Raw genomic sequence first — 25951 nt, 5'->3', positions numbered from 1 at the left:
CATTCCAGAAAGCCTTAAGGATTTCTCAATTAATTTTTGGATTAATTATTCTGAGAAGACATCCGCCATGTGCATTCTATGCTACTACACAATACAAGGAGATAAACTACTACTGTCCGTTGTACTCCTCGCACGGGGAATTGAGTTCAGTGTTATGGGGTATGTTATAAACTTGTTATCCATTAGTTGTCATTTGGTTTAGCAGTATTATGCCAACAAGAAAAAGTTAAACATTTCAAATGAAAAAGATTGGTTATTAGTTCATCATTGTTTTTTTTTAAACAAGTGTACCTAAATGCTGCCATCTCCTCTGAGTTATGGCAAGGAAATGATAGTGCTGAGTGTCACCACCTCGTATGTGCGAAGGTTTCTCCGGGTAATCTGGTTTCCTTCCACATCCAAAACACTTGCTAACGGATACTGACCTAATGCAGGACCCTCGTGAAAAATAGTCTTAACGTGTATAGTCTGCTCAAAGTGTCTCTGCTCAAACAAGCAATAGGGAAATATTTATCTTTACTGATAACCCTGCACCCATGGTGGAAATTCTACATATCCACGGCAGGGGCAATTTACTGCTGAGTACAGTTGCTGCTGGCACTCCGCAACTGGTAATCATTGTATCGAGCTAAAGCAGGATTTGAACTGGCTACCTTCCAACTGAGTAAAACCCTAATCATAGCACAACCCGGCCTATGCAACAATATTAACCCGTATGTGTGTGTGTTTCATTCAGAAAAGTGTTCTACTCCAACAACTGGCTCGATTTACCATTAACCACCTGGCATTCGGTGATGCTGACTGTGAGTAGCACAACGAGTTTGTGTGAAATATACATCAATGGATGGTTCGTGGACTCTGTAAGCACCAATGTCCATGGCCCAGTCACCATCCCGCCGGAGGGAACTGTTATTATTTGGCAGCTGCCAGATAACTTTAACGGTGAGGCCTGTAGTTGAGTAGCCTGGTGCTTCCAATAATAATTTTTGGGTGAGATTGAATGTTGATAGTTTTTTTTTTAGTTTCACAAATCGCATGTGATCGGCCAATTCTTGCCTCCAGAGGACTGCCTTACAGATCTGTGCCACAACCACGGAAATTAAAAACGTCACGTGCAATATGTTCTGGAGTTGAGTGTTATATCAATATTTATGGACTTATATCCAGGCAATAGGGGAGCAGTGGCACAGTGATTGTTGCAGTCTGCTTTTAACCCTGACGACCTGATTTTGTATACCTGATCGTCTGAGTTCGATTCACATTGGCTGATATCATTAATGAGTGATTTATGAACCGTTCATGAGCCTCCCTACAACCTCTACTCATCATTTAAGAATGGCCAAGCAACCTCCATGGCTGACGTGGCATGGGGAGACCTTCAACCAAAAGTTCAGTGACAAATGGCTGAAAATAATGTTTTTGTTAATTCCATCCCAGATGTTCCGTTTTCCCTCAACAGACACAAATACTCTAATTGGGGTTTTCCCCTTTTTTCTGGCAACAAAACTGACACCTTTTGCAAGGAATCATGCTTACATTAACCACAATACTTGCAGTCAAATGCAAACAAAAAACAATAATCTGATAATTTATGCATTGTCTTTGAAACTGATTGGTCCACACCAGAGACAGCTTTCTTTAGAGCCTAGTCTCATATGGTGTTCAACCAGATGACGCCAAAAGGCGCACAGTTCCAAGACAACGCACTACCAGAGTAATGAGAGCTCGGGGTGAGCAGCTACATTATGGGACCTCCTTTGCCAGTACCAACATCTACTAATAGGGGTTTTCCCCTTTAAAGACACAAATAATCACGATTGATTTGGCCAAACATCCTGAGCAGGACTGTCCTGAAAGTGGGTCAATAGACCCTGTTTACACGGGTGTCCCTGGGTAAACGAATAGTTGAATGTGCTAAAGAAACGGATGCATAAATCAGTAGCGAATCAACTTATAACCATACATTATTCATTGCACGTAATACCGCCGTTTATTTGTTATCCTGTGACCCAAGGCGAATCTCTCATCTATCAGTGCAGACACTTTGTATCGTTAAGTAAGCATTTCGCGATTCCTTGTTTTTTTTCTCTCTCTCAGGACAGTCTTTTCTTAAACGTTGGTCACGGCATTTTCATACAGTGATCTACTCTGGCAGATTATATCCGAGTCTCTTTATTGTCCATTTAACCAGCAGCATGGTACTATATTGCTGATCAGAGACAGGAAACATACTACCGAAACCCCTTCAAACGACTGCCTGAAGTGGCAAATGTGCTAACATGTATTCTATAATCTTGATTTGAAGTGTTCGTGACTACAGGAATCTACACTCTGGTTCTTTCGGTAAAGTCGTAGGTAGAAAAAAATAATAAAAGAAAAGAAAACACGACGGACGCTTGTGTTGCGACCGAAACATCGTGTTTTCTTTCATTTGATTTTTTCTATCTACGTGACTTTACCGAAAGAACCAGAGTATGTATTCTATAAATAAGAATGGTTTGTAATGTTTTACATATAATGCATGATGTGTGTGTGTGCGCGCATGTGTTCCTTTTAATCGTATATTATGGTGTTATTATTGCAGGACCATTTGATAATGAAATTAAGAATGTAGGTCTCCTCAGAAACGTAAACATTTGGAATTACATCCTTCCATATTCATACATAGCAAATTTGTGCCATGGAAAGGTGAGATCGCGAGTTTTGGGAAACGTCTTTCAGTGGACAGATAAGCACAGCAAGACTACAGACGTAGTGATACTCGATAGCAATCGAGGTAAGAAAGTGCGAGGCTCATAACGGCGTTTCCGATGGTAATGATTATGACATTAAGGCGCACGAAGCACACAGAATGGTATAAATCTGGGCTCGCAAATATAAACACCTTAAAAAAATATATATGCTACAGCATTTACAATGATTGCACTATAGCATGTGTCAATATAAAAGTGCATACACGGATTATTCCTCATTTTCAGGGAGGTTAGACGTGAATTGATTTAAAAATATACGATTACAAAATCAGGAATATTTAATGTGCAGTGCCATCCAAGTCCGATTGGTCATTTGGAAGACCGAACATTTTTCGGCAGTGGGTGTCTCATGCGCAGTATTTCGAAGGTCGAAGATTCTAATTGAGCCCGCCTGGCTTAACAAAATAAATTGTACTGTGGGAAGTAGTCCTTTGACCTGCCATAGGCTCAAGCCTACCAATGGAAATGACCACCCAATGGTGATTTAAGTATGGAAAGTTCAACACTTGGCCCATACGCTTTATTATAAATCAAGTCATCAGCGCCAAGGCAAAATCAATTCACACGAAGGGCTTTGGCACGTGTTGTTACACAATAGGGACGGCGTTAGATGCACAGACACAAACAGCAGGAGCTCGGACAATAGGAGAGGTAGTTGGGAAGTCGCAGCCCCCAGGGTATGAGAAGTGATGAAAGGCCGGAAGGGAAAGGCAGCATCTTTGTAATGGAGGAAGCAGGAGTGGGAGATGTTTAATAGTTGATTCAAGTTCAGTAATTGATTCACGGTAAGGCTGTGTAGGATATTGCAAACGACAAAGATAAATTGTCAAGTTCAAGGAAACCGAGGGCCCTTGTAAAGATAGTTAAGACTGCATTGGAATAACTCTAGCATCAGTATTTGTAACATGTACATTTCCATATAAATGTAATGTTAGCATAGTTGGCTACGTACACTGCGAAAGAAAGAAGTTCAATATTACACATACTGTATTTCAGAACATGAATGAATGTGAAGGGGGTATACATGTTTTAAATATATTTAATTTTTTTAGCAAGATGAAAACCTGACATGCATTAACCCTTTTGTAACAAAGACCTTGGCCCATTTGTAAAATTTCACATTCATTTTTTATAACCCATTTACTGGTCATGATTCAAACGTGGAATTTTGAACATCATTTTCATCTACCTAGTGGCCTACCCTCATGAATTGTGAAAGAAACGTGTGAATATAATTTTAGTTTGCAGAAAAATGCAAACTGGTAGAATGTGTGCGTTACATAGATAATGAATGAATTATTCACGTTACAATTGTCTGATTTTTTTTTTCAGATTCCTATGAATACATTACTGTTCTATCAACCAGCAAAAACTTATACTTGTGTGCGAATGATAATGTTTTACTTTGGAAAAAATCACGGTGTGACGTAAACGCCACAGAGTGGGAATTCACAAATTATTTTAGAATGCGGAATATACAAAAAAACAAGTGCCTAATGGTAGTCAATACAGAACAACACTCACTTATATCAATATTTTTGTTCACTCAGGAAAGCCTTACGATGTCTCAAGACAGTTGTTTAGGATAGTTGTAATTTTGGATATTTTATTAATTCCACATGTATGAGTGGATCTTTATACAGATGGCTGAGTAACTTACTTTCTGTGTTCCTGCCGGCTGCCTCAGGCCTACAGGTGGCAGGCTCCTACAGAAGATGCCTGTAGGAACTACGGTGTCTGCCCTCAATACGGTGATCAATTAAGGGTAAGGGCTTATTTCAAGTTAATTTATTAGGTATAGCCCTGTGAGCCATTCGGCTCTTGATTCGGGTACAACCGCAACAAACAAAAAACATTAAAGTGAATATGTGACTGAGTGCAAACAGAAAATCCAAGAAAAGACAGTAAAATATTGCAGAAAAAGCACCGTACACAGAAATGTGCAAAAATCCCAGTGGGATGCAAGTAAAACAACAACAACCACAAGCCAACTTAGATTAAGGCCATCAGTCTAACTCTGTACTACAACAAACAAACATGGCCAAACTAAAAAACGTATCGAAAATCACCAAAATAAAGCCATAAAAGCAATGAAACAGTGGTCATAGGAACTGTGACCGAATTTTCACAATAAACGACGTAAACAACATGTACTACCAAACTCTGCAGCCATAGCTGGCTGCATGAGTCACTTCACAACATCAGCCAGGTAACTCACGATGCACACTGGTAGGGCAATGTCCACAAATCCCCGACGTCCACTCGGCTTCCCCTCCTATATCTTTTCCCCCAACCTTCTAGAGCCCCCTCGAACTTTCTACCTGCCCCCAACGCTGAAGCCAATCCTCTTCATTGCCCCCTGACTAGCGCTCCTCGATACTTTCCTCATTCACCTTGCTGCCAACTCGAGTCCCAATCCTCCTTCTGGGTCCGTGCCGTCACCGTCAGAGACTCTCACGCAGATCTGGAAGAACGCTGGCGAACAAAGTGGGACAACGCTGACGTCCAGAATTAACGCCTCATTCGAGACCCAGACATTGCACGCAGCTCCTGCCTTTGACTTTCCTCGAAGACATCGGTGTAACCGTCAACCGCATGAGAACATCAACTGGCCGATGCGCACATCTCCCTCATGAATGGAAAACTAAAGACAAGCCACAGTGTGACTGTTACTATGCAACCCGAACTGTAGACCATATCGTAATCCACTGTAGTCTGCTCTCCTTTATGGCTAGCAGACCTCGACATTGCCATGTGTCTTCCGAACTTATTGTCGTCGCCATACACAATAACGTTGTAGAATTTACCTCATCTTGGCGGGCTCTCGTTCTACAATTACCCTTAGCCAATAAGCTTGAATCGCCCTACGCTCTACCAATGAGCGCTGGCGATCAGCCAGTGGCACGAGCAGGAGGGCTTTGCTCAGCTTGACAGAGCCGGCCTATCGGGGCTTATAGGTGCATATATGTTAAACGACAAAGCCGTTGGGCTGTGTTGTTTGAAATTGCAATCAATTAATAATGAGGTACGTCTCTCAAAAAACCTCTACATAGGTAATAAGTTAGATACCTACAGCGTGCGGTTTTGTATACAGACTATATTTCTCGTACATATTCCTACAGTTATAAATATTGTTATGCATAAAATCATGTTTTTTTTGCAGGGGTAATTTCATTGTATTTGATAAGGGACTATGTGTTTATTATTAAACCAAAAATAAAATGGCAGATTTACGTGCATATTGATGATGTAACGTGTTCTCTTGGGTCTCTAACGCGAATTTTATTTTTTTCTATCTCAGCTGGAAGCAGCCTTTACGGGATTGCAACTCGACGAAGACTGTTTGCCAATGAGCTATGGATCCTTTGTTCTGAGTCCCAAGGGAAAGCTTATAACTGTGGACGGTGGAAATTGTGTCGGTTACAAAGGTCCTTCGAAAGAAGCTAAGTTAATAAATTGTGCAGAAGCAGAAATCTTTAAAGAGATTGAAGGTAATTCAGCTTCTTGGAAACATGCATATTTTCAAACTACTGGATTTCTTTAATCCTAATAATGGTCCTATATCCAGCGAATATTTCCCTCATGTCAGGACTTTTTACTAATATCGGAAGAGCGTTCCAGATGGCCACAGACGTGCATCTGAAAGCGCGCGATGCAGTGACCATCTTTGTCATGTGTGTGTGTGCCTTGCTGTCATTTAACACGATCCAGACACGAGCAGAAACCCCGGGATGGCAGGATGGAAGTTCTGGAATGAAACTTGGTACCTCCTGCAGCATTCCCACCCCATGTCATGGAGCGAAGCGCACAAAGCTTGCCAGGCATTCCGAAACGCGTCTCTGCTGACCGTACACAGCGTTGACGAGAAGGTCAGCTGACCTGTGTTTCGAGGGTTCGTTTCATTGCTTTCATGGCTTTATTTTGGTTATTTCGAAAAGTGTATTGGTTTAGCCATGTTTGTTTGTTGTAGTACAGAGTTAGACTGATGGCCTTAATCTAAGTTGTCTTGTGGTTGTTGTTGGTTGTTTGACTTGCATCACACTGGGATTATTGCACACAGCGTTGGTGTACGGTGATTTTTTTCTGCAATATTTTGCTGTATTTTCTTGGATTTTCTGTTTGCACTTAGTCACAAATTCACTTTTAAGATGTTTTTTGTTCATGTTTTTGTTTTTTGTTTGTTGCGGTTGCACCCGATTCAAGAGCCGAATGGCTCACAGGGCTATACCTAATAAATTAACTTGAACTTGTCTAAGACGGGTTGGTTCCAGAGCCGCACGCGCAGCTCTTTAAGGAACTGCATTGCGGCTCTTGAAATATGGAGTTTTTTTTTATACCAAATTCGAAACAAATGGCTTTGCTTGTTACTTTTGTTGCCGACCCCCTGGTGTGAGAGTATTAAGTGCGGTATAAGATATGAACGTAAGATAGACCATGTGGTTTTGAGTGTCGTACTTTTGTGTTCCTCTTTGCCAGTTACTTTGGTTTCACGGCCACTTTTAAAAACAAACGCGATGAGTAATTGGACAACACCCCGGATTTGAACGGTCAGTGCCATGGCAAGGCTTGACTCGAAATCAAGTGTGCAGATTGAAATCATGGTTGGTGATCAGAAATAAAACGGGTATCACTTGAAGGGAAGTCAAGAGTGCTTGTCCTTTTGACTGGCATCTACCACGGGAATGTGAAATGTCTACATCGTATGCTAATGTACACATAGCAGAGCTATCAGAGCTAAGTGTACCAACTAGGGGTTTAAGGTTACTCCAAGTTTGTGGCTTAATTGGCTCAGGTTATCGATTATATTTATACATTAGCTTGAATTCTTTAATAGCTAGTTTAAATCTGATTGGTTGTCCCTGTGAGGTCGTGACACCTATTTAATGAGTCGGGTAAGGTAACACTGCACGTCTGACTTCCTGGATTGTTATTCTGAAGTCCTGTCCTGATGATGTTTGATGAAGTTTCCACGAAATGCAGAAACGTATAAAATTTCTGCATTTAGTTGTGAGGGGTGGTGTCCTTCAACTTACTGGTGAGCTGAAACAGCAATAATTTGAACGTTAAAAGCTTGTATATACTCGTAATCACATAGCTCTGTCGGAAGATTGAGGGTCTGAACGACACACATTTGTATAGATCAATGCATGGGCCTAATTCAACAAAATATGAATACCGTGAAAATTTCGGTTATCAATCTTGTATTTGCGGTTTGCAAACAGATGGATTGTTGCATTGAAGGATTGTGAGAGATGCCAACGGCTGGGGGAGGGCTTCATCCAGCAGTGGGTAGATCATGGCTGCTGATGATTTAGGGGTGTCATAGTTTAACAAACAAAAATATGTTAAGTGTCCTTCGACGGATAGACGTACAGAATATTTAACCTATTCAAACTAAACTATATTTATTTTACCAGGTAAGGCCCACTGAGCTGTATAGCTCTTTTTCAGACGCGACCTGGCCACAAACGATAGCTCAACGAAGTGGCTCATCACTTGGAAATGTATAGCAGCCAAATACTCTCATTTACCTAGACATTCCAATACGTGCCTCATATGCAGCATACAAAATTATTATTCGTGTTGTATTAATGTAACACGAATGTAACACGAGTGTTACATTAATGTGACATTAATGTACAAGGACAATTGCTTGCTGTGGACAACCCACCCTCTCTCTGCTGCCTTGTCTGATGTCCCAAGCTGTGGTTGGACCTCGTTGCCAATGGAGAGTACTGGATCGGCCTCACGGACACAAAGAAAGAGTCAGTGTTTGTGTGGCACGATGGAGCCGCCCTGAAACCCGCAGTGCGTAGGTAATTGTAACTCTACGCAAGAAACATCATTTAAATTAATATTCCATCAATTGTATTTCTAAAGAAATTTTGAGATTGAAAGATGGTTGAACATGCAGTGATAGTAAGCTTTGCACGTGTGTAAGGGCTTCAGTGGAAAGTATTTACCCTGGAAAGCCTCACTAAGGTTTATGTTTCGGCAATGGATGTTTTGTCAATTCTATTAAATAGTGTTTTGTGTGTTGGAGAAAGCCATAGTATTTGGAGAAAACCCATGCATACGATGGATAAGGCTGGAAGCTCTGCACAGGCTATTTTCATCAATTTGCTCTCCTGGCCCCCAAGCAGTCTCGCAGATTTTGGGAATTTGAGTGATGCACCAACTGTCTCCGCCAAAGTGCTGTACTACAGACATGTGCCACCATACAACGAACAGTGGACCTCTTTCCGGAACTATGAGGACTTTAACCTTAATTTAAGAGCAATTGTGCACTTATAAGGCCTTTAGAGAACATTTTGAGACATATAGAAGATGTTGGGGCGCTGCGGTGTCCGAGATGTTAACTACCTCGCCTGCTATACAGGAGGTTGTGGTTTCAATCTCGCCCCTGTGACGCCTGCTGTATATTTTGAGTTTGCATGTTCTCCCCGTGATCGCGTGGATTTTTCTGCGGGTCCTCCGGTTTTTCCCTCCGCATCTAGAATCAACACGCGTCTAGAATATTTGCCTCCTATAACTGCCCACCTGATAAGTCACTTCTGTTGACCTATAATTTGTGGCCAGGTCGTTTCTTTAAAAAATATCTATATATATAGCTCAGCGGGCCTTACCTGATGAAGTAAAACAAAAATAGTGTGGGCGTTCCTACTGTTTTGTGTTGTCCATTGCCCTGTTTTCCCCAGCGTCTTGAATGATGGCGGATCAAAGGGAGGACTGCTTGACTGTGTTTACCTTTCCTCGAGAAGCGACTTCTGGAAGGACGACGAGTGTGCAAAGAGCAAGGGTTACATTTGTAAAACCACTCGATGTACGTTGGCTGCAGAGATAATGAAACTGCTTATGTGTGTGTTTGTCTAACAAGACATGCAAATTCAAATCCAGTTTGTTCACAAAAGTACTTAAAAGTATTTGCGAGTGTTATTAAATTAATTTAAAACAATTACACAGGAAAGTCTCAATTGAATCTCAAGGCTAATTTTCAATAGGGACCTGCTGGGGATGTTTTGTCACTTCATTATTGAGCATTTTGATTATTTGAGAAACCGGGACTACCCAGAGGAAACCCACACCCGTGGGTGGATAAGACTCACGAATCTGCTCAAATAGTTCAACAGCTTGCTTCCCTGTAGGCCTCCATGTGCGTGCACCAAACATTATGATCGCCAACTCCATCTCTTAACTTTCCGGATTACAGCAATGTGCAGCGACATCAGAGAGTGGATCTTAGTGCGATAGATGGCTGCTGTACAATAAAACCTGAACACATTTGCATGCATCCCTCCTCGGTGATAACACATCCTGCACCTGCAGAGGCTGCAAATCCATCTTCATGAAATGTAGCTCAGTGGATATATCACACTTTGATTGTTAAATCAATTGTGTTGCAAGTTTGGTTGGAGTGGATTGGTGTTGGCTAAATTGTACAATTGTGTGCTATTTATATAAAAAAGAATGAATACTGTAAGATGAATACGTTGCATTGTTTGAACTCAGGAACAGAGGTAGTCACATTTATCAGAAATGAAAGAGGTTTCTATTTTTTTTACAAACTAAACATGTAAAATATGTTTGGCTCAAAACTGGCCCTGGCAAAAATAATACTTAAAAACACGAGAATAACAAACTACTACTGCTACTTCTCCCAACAATAATCAGTTACTCTAAATATAAAATTAGTGAAGCAATGCACAGACTCAATGTCAACGTAAAATATTCTCATAGTCTAGTATCAATAATGGTGAACGATCGTCCTTTAAAAACATCTTATTGACTTGAAAGCACAACTCAAACGCACCTCCACATATTCTTGGTTCTTTCGGTAAAGTCAGGTAGAATGGAAATAATAAAATAATAAAAATAAAACATAATAAAATAATTCTCACGACGTTTCGGCCACAACGCAAGCAGCCGTCCTCAGGTGGAGAACAGGTCTGTCGAGAAGAGTCTGAATGTCACACCCCAGGCTTGGAGCGACTATTTAATCTGGGATGGAGGGGGGAAGAGCGCCTTGACAAAATAATTTGCATATCAAGAGGAATTTAGCATATTTATGGGAAATGCACCTCCACATGTATATTGACCACTTGTACCATGTGCCGCCTATTCAACGAATTTGATGCGTGTCCATTCTTGATCACCAAAGCAACGTCGCTGTTCGAGATGAAGAAATTGAAAGGATTAAGTGCAAACGAGGCGGCCAAATGCTCTGCTGCCGATTCCTTGTTAAACGCCATGGAAACTTGCCTCCGACTTGCACATTGCACTGGCGTCGTGGCACTGCCCAGAAAATACTGCTTGACAGACACGAGCAGCGTCATTGGAGCCAACTCTAAATCGACGCTGTACGTCAAAGCGCGTGAGTAGTGCGTCGGAGTTGCCTCCCATGCGCCATTGGGAGGATCGTGAATGGAAGGGTCGCAAGTTCGAATCCAGTCAGGATTTGACTCGGGTCCACTGTCCCTCCAACAGAGTTAATAAAACGGGTGCCGCTTTGTTGGAAAGCTCACAGTTGTCATCCTGTGGAGCACTGGCTCCCTTCATTGGGATGTCAAATGTACGACACGGACTGTCAAGGCATTGGCCTTAGATGAACTATGAAGAGACTGACTTAGTAATGGCTCGTCCCTTCATTAGAGGCAATTCAGTTCAGTGAGTTTCTGCAAAAAAATTGCTCCTTTGAATGATTGATAACCTGAAATCATGGACTGTCTGAAACACAGCATCCAAGGTTTGTCTACAAGTGTATAGCTACCTTTTTCAAACATCGGTTGCGGGCAGATAACAATTAAATGCCCCCTTTGACTGGCACATTGTGAACGTTGGGAATGCAAACGGCACCAATCACGGGACAGGACTCTACTTCCCCCCTCCCAATTTCCCCAAATAAGTCCTGAGAAGTCACGTGGTAATTTTAGATAATTTTTGTGCATCTACTATTTATCACGTCGTCCCAGAATGTGCCAAATGTCAAAGCGCCTCGTCAAGACGTCCCCGTGCTCAAAGCACCATTGGGCAGTATTTATGCAGCGTCGGTGGAGGTTCACTTTTGGGTGGTGACAGTTTTACTTGGCCACCATTAATCAGAATAAGTATTTATACTCGAGGAATCAGATAAGCTATAAAGCTCATTTTCACAGATTTCCAGTCGGGGCGGGTAAGGACGTTACAAAAACAAACAATACAAAAACATGATTGTAGTGCAAGTACAAGAAAGGTAAAACAAAATCACCCAACAACATACAAATGATATTGCTGCATCAAGAATAATGTTTATAGGGTGAACTGACAATTAAATTCACCATCTCCAAATGTAAAAAAAATTGTTAAAAAGTCCAAGCACACGTGGGAACGGTAAGGAAACTGCAACACAATGGACGGTAAGAATGTTGCAACAACAAACAATACAAACGCATGCGAGATGGTGAGCAGGTAAACAGATTCCGTGTCCTCTTTTGCAGATTGCAAAATAGGCTTAAGTGGATTTTTGTGTGACTCTGGACAGCCGGCTGTAGAGAGACCCATCATCGTGTGCGAGTGTTTGCCTTACTTCATATCGCCTGAGCTGAAGGGTAAGTACCCTACATTGCCACATTTCCACAATAATTTTTTTTACGATACTACGCACAATTTCACAATTTGAGCGTTTTCCCTTAACTTTGTATTTCACGTCGTTTACTTAATAATTTTATGCTCTACGAATGTAAATGTCTTAAAAAGTTATTCAGCTGCAGTTTCCGCAACATAAGGCCGCCATACGACTTTATAAATGTTTACACGCTCTATAAATCTTACAATGCGCCATATGTTTATCCGGAAAAGTTTTACGGATAAATAATATACATTAATAATATACATGAACAATATACATAAATAATTCACAACAATATACGTAAATTATATACGTGAACTGTGTATAAATAATATACATAAATAATACACAAATTATATGCATGAGCAAAAATATATATGAATAATATACATTAAAAATTTACATCAATTAAATACATAAACAATATTGATGAACAATATACATAAATAAAGAGGAACGGCTACTCAGGTTTAGAACTTTTAACTGTTCATGTGAACTTCATTGCTATTTTGAATGCATCGTATCATGTGACGGAAGATCAACGACTCCCTTGTCGTAGCATTTTCATATTGCGGCAGCCCAAGAAAATTGACAGAGTGATGCTCTCTATTGTAACACAAGCTACATGCGGCACGTGTTACTTAACCATGAAGTCCCGTACAAGAATGAACATGTCGTTTTATTCACAACCTTTTATTATTTGCAGTTTGTGGCAGGACTGCTAAAGAATGCACGCGTGGATGTACGTTAGCCACTTGCGGCAACTGTAGACCTGTCTGCAATGGTGAGCACGCTTTGAATGATTCACAATTATAGTAGCGTGAGCTTAATGCGATTTAATCGGGAGTGAATATATTAAATACGTTACGCTCAATACATTTACAATACTCGACGTGCCTTTGTACTGCTAGGAACCTCCTGGTTACACCAGTCCACAGGGGATTATTGTGTCCGTCCGTCTTGCAGGGAGGGGCTGGGTGGGGAGGGTGGGGAGGGGCTGGGTGGGGAGGATGGGGCTGGGTGGGGGGTGGAGCTGGGTGGGGAGGGGCTGGTCACCCCATGGTGCCCTTATAAAACTCAACGTTTAACCTACTCACGCCGGCTTGTGCCCGCCCTCACAGTCGGGCATATTTGCGGAATACACCACGCTGCCGTTGACCCTGGCCATTGACCGAGCAACCCAACGTTCCTACCAGCTCCCTCCGCAGGAATGTGTTTAATCCACTTCCGGATGAGGACAGCTGTCCGTGCGGTTGTCGGTCGTGGGAGTTGTTTGGCAATAACTTCCATCACTCTGGACAGCACGGGCGGATGAATGGGGGGCACCCAGGACCAGTTCAGATGTCACTTGCCACTGACGGTAGTCGTGGCTGGGAATCGAACTCAGGGCGCAGGGTTCAGAGCTCAAGTGGGAAAATCACTGCACCGCCGCTCCGCCTACATGATGCTTGATGGATACACGGAGCACAAATGTTAGGCATGCAATGATTAGGCATACATTGACACATTAGTTTATAAATTAAGCTCTCGAAAAATGCACTGAAACCTGCACAGAGGAATAATGGAGTTATTATATATTCAAATTACAATAAATTAAATTGTGATTGTACGAATGAATTATTTATAATGTATGCAAATTATAAGCATATTACGTTTGGACTAACTATCGTAAAAACTATAAATGAGCCAGATAAAATATTAACACAGGCATGAAAATGAGAAAAATATTGTTTATTTATATAATTGGAAAGCAAAATTCCGACAATTCATCAAATCGCTGGACGGTGATTCGTTACAATGCCTCACATTAATAATTCATAAGTCTTGGGTATAGTGGAGCAACGCCGAAATGGAGTAACTTGCAGGAAAGACTGGTGGGTCGGTTGTGCTGGGAGAGGTAGTCCACATCTCACCGCGGTGGCGAGATGTTAACTACCTCGCCTGGTATAATATTGACGATGTAATCCTAGCTAATACCTGCCGTGCAACGTGACGTTTCAGACGCTGGCATGAAGAGCACACCTCTGATGCGGCTCATTTGGCACAGAATTGTGACCAGTAAATTCCATGTCTCCAAAAACGGATCACACCGCAACGAAAACTCCAGCATCTTTGTGGACGTCCGTGCACCTTGACCTTCTGACAATGCGCCAGCCTCGCCTGCTGTAATGTTATCCACCCCGCACCAGATCCCCTGCCGTTATGCTCGCGTCGTTCGTCATTGGGTTGGTCACTTTTCAATCTAAACCCTTGTGTCACGACATTCATATTTACCGTGATATTTATATGGCAGTACTCATTGGGGAGCTGTGGCATAGTGGTGAGCGCACTTTGCTACGAAGTTGCAAACCTGATTTTGATTTCCGAGGAATGATTCTCAGCCTCCCTTCACCAATCCGCACTGGCCAGCATGGTGAAGTATGGACCAACACAATCCCCCATAACTGACAGATTGGGGGAGGGGGGTCTTCATCCAGAAGTTAATTGAGAAATAGACGGATTTTGTTGCGTTTCTGTACGTATGAACTCAATTAAAAAGGTGCTGTCTTCTGGACATAATGGCCCCTGCCATGGGATCGTAGTATTTACACAACTGGCTTAAGGCCACCAAATGGAGATTTCCACAACCCCACACTTGTTTGAGTAAGGAAAGGCTTTTTTTTGTTATTTGTGTAAATATTGTAGACAGAATGTTGCCGTCCCTTGTTTTGCATTTTCCTTAGCGGTCACACGTTTGCTTTTGCGTTGTATTTCTTTACCCCCCCCCCAAAAAAATTGACATTTAAGCCAGAATGCTACATATGGAGGCGGTGCACGTGAATTCAATCGTCAGTTCACGATATAAACATTATTCTTGATGCAGCAATGTCAGTTGTGTGTGTTTGGGTGATTTTTTTTACCTTTCTTGTTCTTTGTACTACAATTATGTGAAATCTTGACTTAAAGCTTTTGTGACTGCAGGAATTCATATTCTTTGGGTCTTTCAGTAAAGTCACGTAGATAGAAAAAAACATAAAATAAAAGAAAACACGATGGACGCTTGTGTTGCGACCGAGACATCGTGTTTTATTTTATTTTATTATTTTTTCTATCTACGTGACTTTACCGAAAAAAACAGAGAGTACGTACTCTATAAATAAGAATGGTTTGTGATGTGTTACATATTATGTGTGTGTGTGCGCGCATGTGTTCCTTTTAATCGTATATTATGGTGTTATTATTGCAGGAACATTTGATAATGAAATTAAGAATGTCGGTCGCCTCAGAAACGTAAACATTTGGAATTACATCCTTCCGTATTCATATAAAGTATAGCAAATTTGTGCCATGGAAAGGTGAGATCGCGAGTTTTGGTAAACGTCTTTCAGTGGACAGATAAGCACAGCAAGACTACAGACGTAGTGATACTCGATAGCAATCGAGGTTAGAAAGTGCGAGGCTCATAACGGCGTTTCCGATGGTGATGATTATGACATTAAGGCGCACGAAGCACACAGAATGGTATAAATCTGGGCTCGCAAATATAAACACCTTAAAAAATATATAGATACATAGACCCAAAGAATACAATCATGTTTTTGTACTGTTTGTTGTGACGTTCTTACCCGCCCCTACTGGACATCTGTGGAAAAGAGCTTTATAGCTCATCGGATTCCTCCAGTACAAATAAATATTCTGATCCTGATGATCCATTTTATCTAGTAAATCAGAATCTAAATGCAAATTATTACCCTGTCACAGTTTGGCAGTTTGGCTGTGACAGGGTAATTGCTGTAAATGTTTTTGTTACAATCTGATTGTAACAAAAACATGTACAGCAATTCTAACCACGTGGCAAAATGCCATGACAGCATTGGTTACTTTTCACATATTAGACGCTGGTGATGAAAATCCTCATCAGCCATGATCAATCCACTGCTGGTGAAGGAGCCTTAAGCCGCGGTTCTGCACCGTGCCTGGCACGCGCACAAGATCCACCTGGCACCTTACAGGTTTTTGTTTGGGTAGAGCTCGTAAATATAAATGTGTCGTTAATGCACCACCACCCGACACAGCCAATTAGTAAGGTTTGTCACGTAAACAGAACATGCCAAGTCGTTACTAGTACAGCACATCGGTGTGATGGAGAGTAAACCCACAACATTTACGATTTGAGTGCAGCGACGTTTCGCTGGTGATTACATCCAGCCTCATCAGGCGATTTGCCAGAATTGTGAAGAAGTCTTCCTGTTTTATTTACGCGATCTATCCCGCCCGCTCCCCCCCTACAAAAAAATCCCTTTATTATGGATAATATTGGTCGCCAAGTCTACGTGTTAAACTCGCCTCGCACGTGATGCACACACGAGCCGATCTATACTGCGCCATCTCTCTGATTGACGTTCTGTCGGTCACGTTCCACCCCTTGCTGGCTGGCTTTTGTGGGCATCGTTAATGTTAATCAATATTAATGTTCCAGCGTGTTACTGTATTTTCCTAGTGCAATTTACAAAAAAAACATTGCAATTTACTCAAAAGGCTAGTTAGTTTAATTCTATATTGATTATTACAGAGCGCAGTACTTTCCATAAGGGGGCAGTCGTAAGCTTGCTGGGGATACCTGCCTTGAATGATTGTGGTGAAAGGAATTAAAGATACTCCATAATACATACTCCATATCGAATGAAATACTGTCACATAAAGTTTATATACGTTAGAATAGTGTACGTGTATTTATATCCTACATGCATACATTATATATCATAGCATCCTCGAAAGAAATATCCCTGTAAGCTTGATTTACGTAAAATAAATCAATCGCATGGCACGTATGCTACTGATTACAATGTTTTTCGAACGATATTTAACAATGCAGTGATTGGGCACCGTTACTAAAACATGTTTTGTTCAACTTCCTACGGCTATAGAAATTCGATGCACCGTATGTAGTAACGTAAAGTACTGTGGATTTATATGTCAAGGTATATATCAAATTCGCGGTCACGTTTTTGTGTGTAGGGAAACGCGTGCACGTTAAAATGGACCCGACATCTGTTCTTGAATACTTTGCAATTGCGATAGAACGAGTTATTTTCAAACAACACACGTTCCCTATTTTTTTACGGCGGCGTGAAATCAAAATAAGAATAGGCGTTACCCTTTCTGGCAATGAAACGGGTGTTTAGGATATTCAAACGGAAAATAGAAACATTCTGCAAGGAATCCAAATCTGCATTAACCGCACGCCGTACTTGTGAACTTGCAAACAAACATGCTCTGACAATATATGGCATTGTCTTTAGGGCCTCGTCTCAAACAGTCTTAGAGCAGAGGACGCCAAAAGACGAGAAGTAGAATGACGACGCACGCATCAGGGCACTGATCAGCTGGTGAGCAGCTACAACATGGGACCTTTCTTTCTGATACTGGCAGAACATTTTTTCCCCCGTGTTTCTAACCGCAGCGTTTCACCATTCCACCCCGTCTCGCCTTGATTTGCACAGAGGCATAACGTTCGACCAAGCGTGGTCTAAATTAGCTTTGACTCAACGCGGCATACATCTTTGCCCACCGCCCAAGTATCCCGTCTCCCACGCACCCTGTCAGCAGGCAGATTTCATTACCGCACTGTAACGGTGGCCAGCCCCCCCCCAGCCCCCCCCCCCCAAAAAAAACCCTGCGAATTCAAAACAATGCAGAGGGAGACGCCGAGACCCGGTGCTCCGTGGGCCAGATAAGCCCCTTCAATTTGACGTGTGAAAGACGACGTGAGGTCAATGAAAGGCAGCAAACCGACACAGAAATGTACTTTTGTTTGTTTTCATTCTCAGAGAAGCGGGTAGAACTAATTAAAAAAGGGGGAAAACGTCAAACTTCTCAGACACACCACAACACACGATTTGGATGGGTGGCTCAGAATGGCTGTGTCGGAACACCGAGCCAAACACAGCTGAAAGCCCACGTTCAATCCCTATTACTGAGTGGTCTTTCTCTAAGGGGGGGGGGGTCTCTTAATCTCTCTGTCAAGCCACTGAGCCACCATTGCTGAGACTCCGGAATGCATTTAGACAGCCACCCGCGATTAAATCCGGCTTCTTTAAATGGAGTGAAGTTGATGGCCTCAGCCAAATCACCGTGAACTGCACAAAAAAAGCCATCATACACTTGTGCTTAATTTATCTGGGGTGTTCAGTTAAGCTCTGCTGTCGGGGGCCAAAATTAGAGCCGAGATATCCAATTAACGAATGAATGACTTGACTATTGGATTAGATCACTGGACTAAACCGGAAAAATTAAATAATTGAGTGGAAAAGTCGCACCTCTGCTAACACGTGTGCCGTTGGACTGGAGGCGATGGACGAGGCGTCGTGACACCATCATCGGCATAATCCGCTGCGTTAGACTGTGCGTGGATTTGCATGATCACATCCGTTCGTTTATCCACTTGTCCTGGCGAGGATCGCGGCGGCAGCGTGTTGAGGAGTGGTGGTCCACACCTCCCTTTCCCCGGCCACAGACTCCAGCACTATATTATCACATTCCTGCGGAGGGAGCTGGTAGGAACGTTGGGTTGCTCGGTCAATGGCCAGGGTCAACGGCGGCGTGGTGTATTCCGCAAATATGCCCGACTGTGAGGACGGGCACAAGCCGGCGTGAGTAGGTTAAACGTTGAGTTTTATAAGGGCACCACGGGGTGACCAGCCCCTTCCCACCCAGCCCCACCCCTCCCACCCCCCACCCAGCCCCACCCTCACCTCCCCACCCAGCACCTCCCCACCCTCCCCACCCAGCCCCTCCCCACCCTCCCCTCTCCACCCAGCCCCACCCCTCCCATTTTTGGATGCACGACGAACACAATAATCCCCTGTGGGCTGGTGTAACCAGGAGGTTCCTACCAGTACTATACACTATGCACTATTATACACTACACTATACACGACTATACACAGCTACACTATACACTACTATGTACTACTACACTACACACTACTACACTACGCTATACACTACTACACACTACTACACTATACACAACACTACTATACACTACACTATACACAACACTACTATACACAGCTACACTATACACTACTACACTACACTATACACGACTATACACAGCTACACTATACACTACACTACACTATACACTACTACACTATACACTACTACACTATACACTACTATATACTACTACACTACACTATACACTACACTACTATACACAGACTCTAGCTCTTCCTGGGGCATTCCCAGCGTGTCCTGGGCCAGCTCCGGTGTCTTCGCCCAGTGTCTTAAAAAAACACTCCCATTCTGCTCTTGATCAACTCTGTTATTTTTCATTTCACCCCACTCCCAGATATAATTACTCACGAGCTTTCCAGTTGTATCCCTCCAACAATGACCGTATTTCATTTGTTTAACAAATTTGATGTACGGTCACATGCCTTTTGTTTTGCTCAAATTTTAATGCAACTTCTCTTTGTATTCTTTCTTCATTTATTGTCTCCAGTTCATTGCCATTGCACGCGAGATAGTTAATAATTCAGCGTTATACTCCTCCAATACAATTTCCAGAAGATGAATGTTATCGTCATTTGTGAACGGCATTGATGAGAACATGTCTCCCTGGCTGACGTCTCTTCTTCTTTACATCGTTTTACTTCATACAATCTTACTACAGTTGTCTCATATATATGTAAATAGTTTTGATAATTGATATATATATTTGTTTAGGCCTCGGTTTTTTTAACAGCTTGGACAATTAGATGGAGTCCATTGATTAAAATGCCTTTCATAGACTACAAAAAGCAGACAAATGTAATTGATATTCATTCGTAGAGTATTTTGTAGACTATGATTGAGAATATGTATTTGGTCAAGGGGAGAACACACTTTTTATAAACCAGCTTCATTGGTTGGCCTCCAACTACAGTATATAATGTTTAATGTTAAATGTCTCCGACAGCAAAATTGAGATGTATTTGTAGACAAAAACTGCCCCCCGTCCCAAATCTAATTTTCCTATAGTAACCCAATTTAAAATCTGTCACAAGACCATTTATTGCTGCAAAAATGTACCTTTAAAAAAAATATATAGCTGTCAAATAATTCACTTTTAAGCGAACAGTCAATACATAATTTAATGATTGATTAACCAAACCAAAAAAGTGATTTTCCTGTTGAATGTACAAAGTTGTTTTTTTAACACAACCACAGTGGCACAATTACCATTAAGTGGTGGTGACATCACCACAGAACTTGTACAAGGCAATGCGCCCTTTGAGGCCACATGAACTGCTGAATGCTCGGCTGGTACAAGGCAGATGCCCACCTGTGGTATTGACTGTGCCAACTGATTGTGGTTTTATATTCTTGTGGTTTAACTGCCCGGCGCGCTGCTCATTGTTGTGAGCATCGTTCATCTGCCCAGTAGCGTCCTTCACGAGCCTCCTCCACATACAAAACACAAGATCCCCTCTTTGGCATTATAGGCTGTAGAGGTAGGGATTGTTAGCAACAACCTATTAAGACTAGCGTGGCACTGATTCATGCACATGTGCCAAATATTAATACGAGACACAAGACATGTTTAGATACCACTGCATGGCTGTGAATTGAACCCAGGTGATTTGCATAATAGTGCAGTGCATTAACTGTAATACCAATGACTTCCACACTCACAAACTCCCATCATTATAGCCATACAGACCGTTCGGGGAAAGTGCCCTTGGCAAGCATTTATTAAGGCTAGAATGGCACACGAAGGGGATGCTGTATAGGCAGTATTATGCCTGACCAACTTTTGTCTTCCCAGTGCCGATATTTACACAATGCACCGGGTACTCAAACGAGGCTGAATCAAGCTAGGGGAGACCCAGGACAGTGTCAGGAACCACCTGCAACATGACCGAGAATTGAACTCGTGGGTGCCCAGGTTCGTAACCACTGAACATTCGCTTCTACGCACACGAAAGAGGGGTGGGGGGGGGGCCGAAAATATATTTATTTTTTGCTGAGGGGCTCTCAATAGACCAGCACTACCACCACACACGCACAGGCAGTAATGACTGAAGGCTCCAGGGTATAATACATGCTGTACATTCCTAATAATGCCAGCGTGAGTCAGACACAGCACCGTTGAATGTCAAAATCCATCGTGTGGCTTTATAATGTGCTTGGCTGCAATGGATAGGCAGAGCCTCGGAAAAGACAACGCAATATTTGAACCTCCTGAAGAGTTCATCACGTACAACGCCCCGTAGATGATTCAGCAGAGTTTGCCGAGCGCGATGCAACGTGTCACGCACGCTGCCATGAAGCGGATTGTGCCCGCAATCCGACACTGGCGTCCTCTCTTGAGGGAGGCGCACACTGCGGGGAATGCGCTTGAGAGACCTTCTCGAGGCGTTCAGTCGCTCAACAACGAGTGCGAGAGGCAAGAGCACCCACCACCAGCATGAGACCTCCAAGTTGGTCACTGTGTTCTAAATCATGGATATTACCGTCTCCACTCGCGACGGCTGTTTTGTTTGTGAAGTTTGAAAATAAAACGAATTAGATATTTTATTATATAGGTAAGGCCCACTGAGCTATGTAGCTATTTTTCAGAAACGACCTGGCCACAAATGATAGCTTAACGAAGTGCCTGATCATGTGCAAATTTATACTGTAACCGCATGTTTCTAAATGTGGAGGGATAAACCGGAGGACTCGGAGAAAAACCCACGCGTCCGTCGGGAGAGAGAGACACGCAACCTCCACATGTACAGGCATCAGGGTCGGGATCGAACCCACGACCTCCCGTATACCAGACGAGGTAGTTAAGATCTCGCCACCTTGGCTTGAGCTGGTGCCATCACTCGAAAGCCGATGGGCAAGCCGGGCGACGGAATGGCAGCCAAAGGAGGTGACGCGTCCAAGGGGCAGACCATCGAGGAGATGGAACGATGAGATCAGCTCGTATGCCGGAGCGACATTGCGGCATTGTGTGACCATGAGAGATGCACTTTGAAATCACTTATAAATTTAAATTGAACACTAATTTTTTTCGAACCTCTTTTTTGTGTTTAGTTTGTTGTCCTTCCCCCGCGCCTCCGATTAGCGCGGTTGGCTACGTACGGTGCAACGGAAGTTGAACACACGTACGTACATACACCATACACAACACACGTACGTACGTACAGATGCAACAGCATGGGGATGCCCTTCGTCGAGCTGTAGATACAGCATGGCTGGCGTGGAGCAATACAAGCTGAGACTATTAACCGAGTAATACATGAAATCACAGCCCTAGAAGTTCACAGTACCCCATAAGAAGTATACACACACACAGTATATTGCTGCGAGTGCCCGTATCACTCAACAAGCTGAACGTGTCTCCCCGTGTAATAGGGAGTAACTTGCCTACATCCAAATCACCCTCAATATGCCCGATCTCGAAAGCTAAGTAGGATCGGGCTTGGTTCGTGCTCGGATGAGTGACCACCAGGGCTTGCCTGGTTCAGTCGGCATGCGGCAGTGGGGCTGCCAGGGGGTGGCAGCGCTGATAGTTTCCCACTCATACGCGTGGGTTTTCTCTGGCTGCTCCCACATGCCAAACAGTTATTCATGTTGTTGCCTTTTCCAATTCCAGTTTCTTATGAGTCTTACGTTTTGCAAGACTCATTGAGAATATCTTGGGGAAATAACTCGGCATGCGCCTTTCCGCTGGTGGCGCACGCCTGTAATCCAGCACTGCTTCTGGCTGTCCAGGGTACGGCAGTACAGCAAGTCGATTGATTTCCATCTGGCCGGGGAGTTTAGTGTCGTGTTAGCCTCCTTGCGCGTGTAGGTTTTCTCCGGGCTCTAAAGTTTCCATGCACGCGTATGAACACACACATTAATGGGGGTTGACCAAACATCCCCAAATATTAGGACCACATAGCTTGGGAAATTGTTGGTTCCAGTTCTGGCTGCTTGCCGGTGATCTCCCGGCGTCTCTGTGCACAATCTGTGCTCGGTACAAATTCTACAGCGTTGACATGCAATTCGCATGAACGACTCTGTATAAATTAATATATTATTACTACGACGTCCATTTGTTGCCCGCAGCCATGGTGAAATTCCATGAATCCATAGGACAACCACTGTTGACATTTTATGGACACCAAAAGGACGGGGAGCTGAGTAAAACCCTCGCCGGCAGGGAAAGTCGGCCACTCTAAAGTTATCGTCGCTCGGTCAAAATATAAGTGAATACCCATAAATAGATAATAATTATAATTAGTACCACGCTGTTACATGAAATAGAACAGAATGTTATCTCTATCGTAAAGTATAGCTTGCTGGAAGCAATGACTCGTCCATAGAGAACAAATTCATTCATGTACAGGAAATGTATTTGTATTCTGCTCTCAAATTTTCCAGGCAATCGTACTGCAACACACTAACATCGCTGTTATAAATATTACGGCGCGCATATATGTTTGCCAGTGTCGGTATAATGAGGCTTGTATATTATACGTAGAGGATACGTTTTGTCAAGCTTGATAATTATGCGTTCCGTTCCCTGGATTTTTCCTGCGTGCTTTGGAACACGAAGTCCAGCTGGGATTGAGGCAAACTACATTTCACTACCGAAACATCTAGAGAGAGAACATCAAATGGAAGTGTTTGCGTTACCATTTCATGCCAACTGCGGGGTCCCGTGTATGTTATTGCTTTGGGATCTTGATACAGAGGACTAGGACATTACTCTCAAAAGGGCGCTTGGGTATTATGTCCCCTGACATTGATATGAGAGCGTTTTTATTTTCCGTTTCTTTTGTCGAACGTACGTGGATTTTGGTTAAATCTCTATTGGTGTCAAAAGGGATATTTATGTGTTCAGTACAATAACCAACACGAACTCTTTATATTACTTATATATCCCAAGCAATAAATTTGACTGTTTCAAAGCCAAGTTTGATGCCATGGGTATTTGAACTATTTCATCTCTCCCCATTTATGCTGTGATTGATGCTTCCAAAGGTTGTTTTTTTATGAACAAAGAAAATAGACTTTAAACTTGGTGATTACGGTTCATTTGAGTGGGACAGACTGCTTGTGAGCAATTCAAATATGAACCCAAGTGACTGAGTAGCACCGAATGGAAGGATCTTCCCAGTGGCGGCTTGTCACTGGCCACCGATAGGGCCATGCACCACTCGTAAAACAATAAAAAATAAAATAAAGAAAAGCCTCAATGATGCTTACCTGCTAATTATAAATATTATAAACTGCACATGCCCACCTCTCCCACACCTCCTCTCGCGCCCTCCCTGCTTTCCCCAACCCACAGACTCCCATGCCCTCCCAAGATGCCAGCAGACCTCACATGAGCCACTCATTTTGTTTGTGATGTCATAGATCATATTCAAATTTAAGATGTACGCACATCGAACTTCTTTCGCACCGTACGCAGCCATACGTGCTAATCCGAGGTGCCAAAGACTTGTCATCGCTGGGTGGCAGCTATTGTCCACATTTGTACCGCGGGTTGTTGTTCAGCACGATGTCCGACGTTTTGCTCCATGTGCTGGGAGCTGCCCAACATGCGGTACAACCAGAACACGCACGGCAGGGCTACACAGCGCAACCGCAAACATCCCGACGCAGCAGAATGGCCTCTTTCATCATTTCGAATTAGCACGCACTTCTTTTAAAACACAGCACCCTGACGAATGTACTCCTCCGTGAATGTGTGAGTTCGCTTCGCGGCACCACCCTCTAGGAGGGAAAGAGCCGACAGGAACTACGAGTAGTCCCAGAAGAGATGAAGGCAGTCCCAGGGTTCCTGAGCACTGACCTGACAAGTGCTCATGGCACCGAGACGGCGCTCGATCTTGCACTTTGATTTATTATTCTTTTTCCTCGTTCACTTATTTATTCCCTCCATCCGGTGAACACTGCTCCGTGTTGAGCAGCACGGCTCAAGTTTAACCCCTCTGACCATCAATCACCCGCCGGACGGCAAAAGCAATTTGCCACGCGGACCCAAGAAATAAATAAAATAAAAAAAGCCAAAGAAATACATTGACATCTTGGCACGGCGCACTACCATGCCACACTTCACAGCTGCGCGCTATTGATAGCGACAGCAAATGGGCAGAGATTCATTAATAAATAAATTGGCATCTGACCCAATTTAAAAAGAGCGTATCACTTCCACCGTCTCCTTTGCTGCATCACTCACTCCGAGCTTTTGGGTATTGGCAACCGTGGCGATTTCTGACATTCGCCTTCCACCGTACGCCCGTGTGGTCACCGCTTGCTAGTCATCAATCAGAAGTGCGTTGGGGTTCGGTGCGAGAGGCACACGGTGGGTGGGTGGGTGGGGGACCTTTCTCTTGACGCCGATCTCATCTCCGTTATTGACGGCAAAAAAAAGCTTTCCCAAGCTGCCCCGGGTCATCCTGTGAGCTTGTCAGTCTCATTTGCCGTCTGTGATCGCTGCTGATAATAATGTGTGGTGGTCTCGGTCCTTTTGGCTGTGCCGACGAAGCAACTGAGCACTGGGGGAAGCACGTGCCTTGTTGTTGTTGTTATTGTTGTTGTTGCTGCTACTGCAAATGGGTGGCATTGAGTGTGTGCG

General features: G+C 43.2%; 1 protein-coding gene and 2 long non-coding RNA genes across 3 annotated transcripts; all 3 read left to right on the top strand.

The window, feature by feature from the left end:
- The first annotated feature begins 150 nt into the window (after positions 1-150).
- Positions 151-6510, top strand: LOC144944406 (uncharacterized). The gene is made up of 5 exons (XM_078872545.1): positions 151-159; positions 737-803; positions 4441-4518; positions 6055-6200; positions 6465-6510. The coding sequence occupies exons 1-5, from the start codon at positions 155-157 to the stop codon at positions 6508-6510; spliced, it is 342 nt and encodes a 113-aa protein (XP_078728671.1). The 5' UTR covers positions 151-154.
- Positions 6511-6570: 60 nt separating this feature from the next.
- Positions 6571-11115, top strand: LOC144944277 (uncharacterized). The gene is made up of 3 exons (XR_013639571.1): positions 6571-6622; positions 9452-9576; positions 10912-11115. It is a non-coding gene; the product is annotated as an uncharacterized LOC144944277 (long non-coding RNA).
- Positions 11116-12212: 1097 nt separating this feature from the next.
- LOC144944429 (uncharacterized) lies at positions 12213-14555 on the top strand. The gene is made up of 3 exons (XR_013639583.1): positions 12213-12337; positions 13064-13141; positions 14359-14555. It is a non-coding gene; the product is annotated as an uncharacterized LOC144944429 (long non-coding RNA).
- The last annotated feature ends 11396 nt before the right edge of the window (positions 14556-25951 follow it).

The sequence above is a fragment of the Lampetra fluviatilis genome, chromosome 34 (assembly GCF_964198595.1).
Source record: "Lampetra fluviatilis chromosome 34, kcLamFluv1.1, whole genome shotgun sequence".
Taxonomy (NCBI): domain Eukaryota; kingdom Metazoa; phylum Chordata; class Hyperoartia; order Petromyzontiformes; family Petromyzontidae; genus Lampetra; species Lampetra fluviatilis.
The sequence above is the reverse complement of the archived record's forward strand: the minus strand, read 5'-3'. Positions and strand labels throughout refer to the sequence as shown.